This window comes from Triticum aestivum, chromosome 4B (assembly GCF_018294505.1).
Source record: "Triticum aestivum cultivar Chinese Spring chromosome 4B, IWGSC CS RefSeq v2.1, whole genome shotgun sequence".
NCBI lineage: Eukaryota > Viridiplantae > Streptophyta > Magnoliopsida > Poales > Poaceae > Triticum > Triticum aestivum.
The window spans coordinates 39,159,214-39,169,058 of record NC_057804.1 but is presented as its reverse complement, the minus strand read 5'-3'; the positions used below and the strand labels follow the sequence as shown (position 1 = coordinate 39,169,058).

The 9,845-nt window shown below is 45.4% G+C and overlaps 1 protein-coding gene across 1 annotated transcript; it reads left to right on the top strand.

Annotated features, from left to right (window-relative positions):
- Window positions 1–931: 931 nt before the first annotated feature.
- LOC123090868 (zinc finger CCCH domain-containing protein 43) lies at window positions 932–5,629 on the top strand. The gene is made up of 5 exons (XM_044512221.1): window positions 932–2,262; window positions 2,988–3,083; window positions 3,259–3,534; window positions 4,616–4,918; window positions 4,997–5,629. Exons 1-5 carry the CDS (start codon window positions 1,249–1,251, stop codon window positions 5,573–5,575), a joined length of 2,268 nt encoding a protein of 755 aa, XP_044368156.1. The 5' UTR covers window positions 932–1,248; the 3' UTR covers window positions 5,576–5,629.
- The last annotated feature ends 4,216 nt before the right edge of the window (window positions 5,630–9,845 follow it).

The window sequence follows — 9,845 nt, the reverse complement described above, 5'->3', positions numbered from 1 at the left end:
GAGTCCTGGACTAGGGGGTCTTTGGGTGTCCGGGCTATGTGATATGGGCCGGACTACTGGGTCGTGAAGATACAAGATAAAAAACCTCCCCCGTGTCCGGATGTGGTTCTCCTTTCCGTGGATGGCAAGCTTGACATTCGGATAATATACTTTACTTTCTCTATAAACCGACTCTGTACAATCCTAGGCCCCTCCGGTGTCTATATAAACCGGAGGGTTTAGTTCGTAGAGGCAATCATATATAACCATACAGGCTAGACATCTAGGGTTTAGCCATTACGATCTCGAGGTAGATCAACTCTTGTAACCCTTATACTCATCAAAGTCAATCAAACAGGAAGTAGGGTATTACCTCTATTAAGAAGGCCCGAACCTGGGTAAACATCGTGTCCCCTGCCTCCTGTTACCTTCGATCCTTAGACGCACAGTTTGGGACCCCTACCCAAGATCTGCCGGTTTTAACACCGACACTCACCGGCTCCCTGATGAAGCCAAAACTGGATCAACATCACTGGTCGGAAAAGAAGCTAGAGGAACAAAACTCTCAACTTCGCCATCCACTCGCTACCGAAAGAGGCCGGAGGACAATTATTGAGCACCACCACCAGAAGGGCCAAATCAATGGACAATCGAAACCCACAACACACAGTGTGCAATTGTGGGTGTCGCACAAGGGCAATATCTTCGACCATGCACGATGTTGTAATCCTCGAAAACCGTGTGCGGTCTCATCTTGACGCATATGGTTGAAAAAATAGGTGTGTGATGACTAACATCGGTAATGGTTTCTGCAAACCAGGGGTGCTAGTTATTCCCTTTTCTGTGTGCGTGGTGAATGCTCGCTCTTCCTTTCCGCCTCTGAATTTCCACTGGACATGTTAACTAGCAATGCAAACAATGCAAAGGACTAAACAAGTTAAGGACCGGATGTAATGTAGACTTGGTTGCCGTCTTGATAAATGAATCTCCTATCCTTTTCCTCGCAAAAGAAAAAAGGACTAAACAAGTTCCTCTGCATTAAGGAAGCAGCACAAAGTGAGCATCTTCACTAGCGAAGTAGAAATAATGCAAAAAGCTAAAGAAGTTCCTCTGCATTAAGGAAGTGAGTCAAAAGTCTTTGTTGGTACGTTTTCTTTTCATTTCCCTTCTGTATACTTTTTTCAGTCGAATTCTCCTAGACCCCATAAGCAAACACAGCGAGAGTTCGTTCGTGTGTCCTCATTCTTTCTCCTCTCAATCAACGCTCGGATGAGCATCTCCGGCGAGATCAAGAAGCTAGAGCCGGAGTACCCGCGGCGGCCCGGCCAGCCCGACTCCTTCTGCTACGTCAAGTTCGGGAGCCGCAGGTTCAGTTCGGAGACCAGCGAGCTCAAACAGCTGGAACCGGAGTGCCCGCGGCGGCCCGGTAATCCGGACTGCCCGATGGGTGACTCCGCTAGTTCTGCCACACCGTCCTCCTCGATGAATCTCGCCAACTCGAAGGCTGGCGAGATCAAACAGCTGCAGCCGGAGTACCCGCGGTGGCCCGGCCAGCCCGACCGCTTCTACTACCTCAAGTTCGGGAGCTGCATGTCCAATTCGGACACCGTCGAGCTCAAACAGCTGGAACCAGAATACCCGCGGCAGCTCGGCCAGCCGGACAGCCCAATGGGCGACTCTCCGATCGTTCCCTCCTCCACTGGTTCTGCCACACTGCCCTCGTCGATTAGAGTCGCCAATTCGGAGACCGGCGAGATCAATCAGCTGGTGCCGGAGTACCAGCCGCGGCCCAGCGAGCCGGACTGCACGATTGGCGACTCTCCGGTCGTCCCCTCCTCCGCTGGTTCTGCCAGATCACCCTCCTTGCTCAATCTCGCCAATTCGGAGACCGGCGAGATGAAGCAGCTGGAGCCGGAGCACCCGCGGTGGCCCGGCGAGCCGGACTGCCCGATGAGCGACTCCTCCTCCTTGTCGACTGTAAGCATCACCACTCCTCCTTCAGAAAACAAAAGAAGCATCACCGCTCCGGCAGGTGACCCCTCCGATGGCTCCGCCGCACCGCCGGCCGATTCAGAGACCGGCCAGAAGCAGCCGGAGCCGGAGTACCCGCTGCGGCCCGGCAAGAGCGACTGCTCCTACTACGTCAAGTTCGGAAGCTGCCGGTACGGGATGAATTGCTGGTTCAATCATCCTCTCTACATGCGTGGTGGCCGTGGGTTTCAGCGGGATAATTGGGTTGGAAGGAACAGCAGCCGAGCATCTAATTCATCCGAGTACAAGCAGGTGCGTTCTCTCTCTGCCTGTCAATGTCCCTGTTAGCTATCAGGATCATGAGTTCATGACCCCCTCATCTGTTATTATTCATTTACTCCCTTAGTAGTGTAGTGATCTAAACGCTCTTATATTTCTTTCTTTACGGATGTAGTACATTTGATGAATATTCATAAGCATATCAATCAGTAGCAATTGGATTTCAATTGGATTTGTACCCTTAAAAGTAGTTTTTTCTTAGATGAATATAAAAGCAGCTTTGATGGACATAAGTTAACTTATCATGTATATGGAACAAATCATCAAAAGTTTAATTACCCTTAATTTTTTTAGAATGACCTGACTGGATTTTAGAATGACCTTTGGCATGAGACTTCCGGTAATGCGTCGACATGGGCCGAAGGCAACTAAGCCTACATGGTTTGTGAACCAGCAACCGATATTTCCTTTGAGGCCTCAATCGCATTGCAGCCCGGCACACGACTGTTGGGGCTACCTCACGGGCCTTCATCAGTTTGCTGATGCACACATGGACTAGGGTGATTCACTAGGCTCCATATGATAGTAAGCACTACTCGCAAATTGTTTGCGCCATGATATATGTGCATCCGGGTTAGCACATTTGACTCCATCCCTGTCAGCTGGTAGAACATGACCAAATTGTTACCTTAAAAAGTGATGTGTTAGTGTTATGTTGGTTACAGAAAAATCTTACTTTTAATACAAACACTTTTCAGTATATTTTCGACAAAGCATGCAACTACAACCGCCATGAAGGAAAAACCAAAGTCAAGCAAGTGAAGCTGAATTTCCTTGGGCTTCCACTTCGTCCAGTAAGTCTTTCTGCAATTCGAGTTCCTGTTGTCGAGTTCCTTATCCACCGAAGTTTTGTCGGTCTAATCATTTCTTGGTTTTCTTTTATATATCCTTTCCTTGTACTGTAACATATAATGCTTTTAACACTCCTATTTTGCATGAATTACTCTTTTTGGGGGTGAAATCCTACAGGGTACAATACCATGTTTGTACTATATGAATCGCGGAACCTGCAAATTTGGCACCAACTGTAAGTTTCACCATCCAGATCCAGAATCAGAAGACGCGATTTTGAATGCTTTGCAGCATACTACTCAAGGATCATATCAAATGAATCTTTCAACAAAGCATGTCCAGCGAGCACTGAATGGGCATTCTGTTCCCTTAGTTACATCACCAACTATTGGAACATCGGAAATTGTTCCAACTCAAGGAGTCAATCCATGTCCAGAATGGAGTGAATATCAGGTATACAACATGGGACTATCCATTTCTATGTTGTCTGAATTTTTCATAAATCTCAGTCATATTTCTTAGCCTTTGGATCAATATCATACCATCACCATTCCCATCCCATTCCATTTATGGAATTAATCTATGTAAGATAGAATTTGAGGAATTGATCAACCCTGATAAAAGATAAAAAGATAAAAATAAATCATACTTATAAATAATTATTGGAAAGGTTGAACCCTGATTTTAAACTGAAAATACTAAAAAGTGTAGTACTCCCTCAGATCTATATTACCTATCGCAGCTTGAGTACAGGTTTGTATTAAAATTGTACAAAAGCTGCGACAAGTAATATGAATCGGTGGGAGTAACATGTTTATTAAATTGCGTATTTCTCCGGATTGCAAATTTTAGTCTTTGTACTGTGCCCAATATCAGGTGGCCAAGAATTAGCAAAACTGAAACAATATTTGATACTCAAAACATTTTGTTCTGCTTCTTGGAAATTAGATTCTTATTATTGTTGGAAGTGATTGAGATTTTGCTACATGATAGCCCCAAAAAGAAAGGACAATTACATATTATATTTCTACGGCAAAATTTGATATTTTTTTTGGGGGGGGGGGGGGTGGGGGGTAGGTACACATAAATTCGACCTAACATGTACCAAATTTCCAATTTAAATTTGATGTACATAAGGCGGAGCAAAAATGACAATTCTTACTCCAAAAATAATTCATCGGCATTTGTCTTGTGCTAGCCCTGCAATATTTTTTGTTCCTCTGCCGTAGTACAAGTGGACCGTACAAATAGATTGTGTCAGTGAAACCGCTCTCATAAGTTACTTATTGTAGATACTAACCTTCCCGTCCCCCTTCATATCCTAACACAAATACATACAGAACACCAAATAAAAACTCATAGTACACATGGATGGTTCTAATTGGCTCAATTATTTCCTTCATTTCTCTCTAGATTAAACATCATCAATCTTATAGTAGTGCTACGTATTCCACTTATAGGATCCGCAAGTTAGCAAGTGATATATAAGAGCTTGACGTTTAGTTTGTAACTATATGAAATTGTGTAATTGTAGATGGATGAAAACAAGCAAGGAAAATCAGATTGGGATCCTTTCACTACTAAAGTTTTTTGTGATATTTGTACCGATGAGGTTTTAGCTGGAAATCGACCAACCGACCATTTGAATGGTATTGGGTATAAGAACTTATGCGCCAAGTTCAATGAAAAAACAAAAAAAGGCTACAGTCACAAGCAATTTGAAAGTAAGTGGGAGTCATTGAAGAAAGACTACCAGACATGGAAGGCATTGATGGGGCAGGGTACTAAAATGAATACAATATCTGCAAGTCTAGAATGGCGGGCAAAAAAGATGGAGGTATAACATCCTTTTCATTTACGGCTTGATGTATGTCTGTTTTTACTCAAACATATTATCCTTTCATATCTTATTCAGGTAATGCCAGATTGCGGAAAGTTCTGTTTTGCGCCACTCGAGAATGTTAATCTTCTAAATATAATGTTTGAGGATATGGTAGATTTACGTCCAACTGCACCTGAAGCTAATTTGGCAGTCAATACAACTTTCAGATGTGAGCAAGGTGCTGGTGATGGAAATGATGTAGGCATCATTGATAAGTATGTTAATGAGCAATCTAAAGAGGCAATGCTACAGCAATCTTATAAAAAAGAACCCAACTTGACGAAAGTCAAGACAAATTATGTGCATGCGGAACTCAATGATCTTGTTAACTTTGAAGGAAATCTGAACCCAAGCAATTTGGCAACGCCTATGAGGATCAATCGAGTAGGAAGCAATATTTCTGAGATCATGGAGTTGGTTGTAGGTGCTGGAGCTGAGGAGGGCAGTGATGAACATTTCCTTGCTACTCAGTTATTTATTAGACCTGAACATCGGGAAATGTTTCTTACCCTAAAGACCCCTCGAGGAAGGCTTGGGTGGCTTAAAAACATGTGCCTCGTGAAGGATCGTACTTCAACTGTAGCTGATGTTTATTCTCTAAAACTAATTTGAGTTGTTGTTATCACGAGACCATTTAAAAGTAATTAATATACAAATTTAATGCTATTTTATTTCGTGTGAATGCATTGAGCTCTTACTGTGATTCATCATATCAAGTGGCCCTCCGATCTTGAAGGGGACCTGCTGCAGCCATCAAAATCTCTACTGTATCCTTCGGCAAGACCGCACCCTGATACGTCTCCAATGTATCTATTTTCTCAAACACCTTTTTTACTTTCTAATCTCTAATTTGCATGATTTGAATGAAACTAACCTCGATTGATGTTGTTTTCGGTAGAACTACCATGACGCTGTTTTCTTGCGTAGATACAAAATTGCTCGAAATTGGATGGGGATTTCTGGAGAATATTTATGGAATATATATAACTTTTGCAGCGAAGAAAGTCTAGAGGGTCCGTCAGGTCGCTACACGGCCTAGTGGCGTGGCTACCCCCGCCCCCGAGGGCATGCCACCTGGCTGTGTGAAGCCCCTGGCCACCCCCATCCGATGTTGGCACCACCTTCGCCTCCGGCCGCTAGGAGCGCTAGAACAGAAGTCCACCAGCTTGATCCATGCGGACGATGGGGAAGGAAATGTCATAGACCGAGGGAGGAGAGTCACCACCGCGCGATTTGGCTGAAACCTGTTGTCGTCGTACTACACACGACCACCCAGGATGCCGCCGCTTTGACATAGCCCACCCACGTTGTCGACAGCAGCACCTACCGCCGTGCCGCAGAGCCCACCATCATCCCAGCACCACCGCTCAACCGGTCATTGCAGTGCCGCCGCTCAACCAGCCATCCAAGTGCCGCCGCTCAACCAGCCAACCCGGGCCAGCCGCTGGTGTTGAGCGGAGGTGGAGGGGGGAGGGAGGGTGGATCGATGACTAGCTAGGGTTCCGCCTTGTCACTCGCGGGAGGGAAAGAGGAAAGGGCCCAGTTGGAGCTTTTTTGACTAAATTGCAAAAAATACAATAATTATGGACCCTAAATAAAAATAAACACTACCATTCGGTTTTCTTTTGCAAAAGCCTACCGTCATTGTGCTAAAAATTTGCGAAAAATGTTCATCAGATGATTAGAGTCATTTAATGCTAAATCTGATGGATAGGTCCCACCGTCAGGTGCCACATGGCCAGGGAAAATGGACGGCAGAGACTGTTAGAGATATGACAGGCAAATAAACACGATGAAGAACGAAAACAAGCAGGAGACACAAGATTTAACATGGAAAACCCCTCCAACATGAAGAAAAAAAAATACAAGCGCCAGCCAACAAATATTCACTATATTGAGGGAGATTAGAAACTCCGGGGATTTACAACTGATCTACTCATCTCGTGAGGCGCCTTACAAAAGATATATATATATATATATAGGGAAAATCCATCCTACCACCCGGTGGTAGTTACCTCACATGTCTCATATATATACACACACAGAGATGGTCTATTTTGCTAATATTAGAAGAATAACTATTCTGCACACCACTTCCGCACTGCACGCTGAACGTCAATGCACGTCATTCTTTAAACCAAGTGTGCTGCAGTACTCACACGAGTGAACTTCTCGTCGAAAAAAATTGCACGCGTTATTTTTTGGTACTGTTTTTGCTCTAATTTTTTAGCCGTTTATTGGAATGAGGCGTGTAATATACCGTTGAAAAGCTATGGATTAGGCACAACTTCGACATGTTGAACACTTTTCGAGATTCCACACGGTTTAAGAGCAGTTTTGAAAATGGTGCGGCCCATGACGAGTGGCAGCGTGCGTTTTTTCGCAATTTCTTCTAATCCGCTTGTCGGAATGGAGCAAACGATACGCCGTTGGATAGATATCGTCGAGGCGCATCTTTTTCATATATAAATTTTTCTCTAATTCCTTACAGTTTAAGAGCAGTTTCAAATTTACTAAATCGCGGAATTCTGTTTTTCAAATTTTCGGTATTGTTTTCGTTCCAGTTTTTGAACCGTTTGTCAAAACGAGGTGTATGCTACGCCATTGGAAAGCTACGAACAAGGCGCAACTTTCCTATGTTGGCATATTTTTGAGATTCCTTACGGTTTATTTAATTTTGAAAATCGTGTGGCTGACGACGAAAGGCAGCAGCCGTTTTTCGCGAATTTTTTGCAAACCGCTGGTCAAAATGATTCAAATAATACGCCATTGGAAAGATATCAACGAGATGCAACTTTTTCATGTAGAACACTCTCTCTCATTCCTTACGGTTTAAGAGCAATTTTGATTTTAACGAAATGTGGACACTCTGTTTTTTCACGACCCAATATCATCGTATGTACTGCATCAGACAGAAAACCGCACTGCTTTCACACCAAAAAACCACACTTCATCAGACTGACAAGTGCACTGCATGATTTCTTTTTTGCGGGACGCAAATTTTCCCAAACGAGGTAGCAAACCGCACTTCTTTAGATCAAAACCCGCACTTCATCAGAAGAGACAAGTGCACTGCATGATTTCTTTTTGTGGGACGTAAATTTTCCCATACGAGTTTTTGTTTTTGTTGTCTTTTCTTCAACTTTCTATTATGAATGAGAGTGGATCTCAAAGACAAGGGCAAGTGTCCCGCGACATATATCAAAGTGAACCGCATTATCATCTTGTTGTTTTGCTATTTTTTTTGCATTTTCATGTTGGGGGCAAGTGAACAATATCACTCTCAAAAGTGGACCACATTTGAGGACCAAACGCATTTCAAAATGAACCACACATATTTTTTGTTTTCTTTGTTCTTTTAGAAATTCTTCCGCACTTCGAGGATGAGGCGACTGGACCGCTAGGACAAGGGAAGTGAACCACCCTATTTTTTGTTTGTTTTTGTTTTTTTATCCACCACCGTGTGTACCCTGAAATTTTAATATTTGGAGTGAGCTGCAACAAACTGCCCTGTGCGGTAGGCAAGTAAAACCAAAGTGAGCTGCTAGGGGAAACCGAAGTGAGCTGCAAACCAAAGTTCTCCGCCACCGCGTGTACCCTGGAGCCAAAGTTCTTTTTTCCAGAGCAGCAAAGGAGAACTCTGGAGTAAACCACCAAGTTTCTTATTGAATAGTATTTTTTAAAACTTACCAAACACAACCCTATAAATTTACATAAAACCCACTCAAAACAAAATGAAAAATAAATCAAAGCCGTATGTCCTGGGTCTAGTTGATTTGACCCTGCCAGCACCAAACGAACTGTGAGCCCGACGATGGTTAGCAGCACACCCGCGATACAAAACCGCTTGCCAATGAACTGAACCAACATCACGCTGTGAGCTGCATGTACACAGAGGACACCCTGACCAGCATACACACACCAGCCGAACCTCATCTTCGATCAAGCTAACTGCACCAAAGCACCTATCGGCAAGGAAGGGAAAATACAAAGCCGCAATGGGGCACAGCCGAACCGCACGACTACGACATTCATAGGCAGAAATGCCACCGCGACTCCCCTGCTGCTCCCATCGAAGTAGTTCACACCATCGTCCTTCTCTATCCTGACAAGTGAACCGCAAGAAAGAGGTGGTTGAAGAAGGGAACCGCACATCTACAACAAATAAACTACAGAAAAATTCAAAAAGTACTGCATACCCTGCTCCGGCGTACTGCACGGTTGGGCTCGTCCCACATGTGACCATCGACGGTCGTCAGATGCAGCCTGCTCGCCTGCAAGTTTTTTTTCGCCCACCCGTTGACGGTGGAGAGCCAGTGAGAGGCCAGGCAGGCGAACGGCAGCGCGGTGGCTGTTGATCTCAGCCGGGGTCGGAGAAGATGCCCCCTGGAGTAGTGTGACCACCATGGAATTGCTGGCTCCTACTTGATGGATGTTGCACAAGACGACCCCATCGCGCGGGATCCCTGTATTGCAAGACTCCCCATGCCTCCAATGATCCGCGCCACCGGCATCTTCGTCGATGAGCCGCGATCCACCAAAAGCGTCGAAGCTAGATCCAACCATGGCAGAGGCAGATCTAGGAAACGGTGGGGGAGGAAGGTTAGGGGAGGGAAGGCACCAGACTTGTGCTCGCCGGTGTTAGGAGGTAGTACCAGGAGGGGTGGGGTGGGTGTCGGCTTGCGAGGTGGAGGGGTGGCGCGCCACGGGGAGAAGGAGGCAGGGGCGCTGGGAGGGCGCGACGGCCGGTAAGGTGGTGCGGTTGGAGGTGAGAGGCGGCGTGCCAGCGTGAGCCCGGGCTGGCGGCGTGGTGGGAAGGCAGGTGGTGCGGTGGCCGGAGGGGAGGCACGTGTCCGGGGAAGAAGGGAAGAGGGGAGGGAGG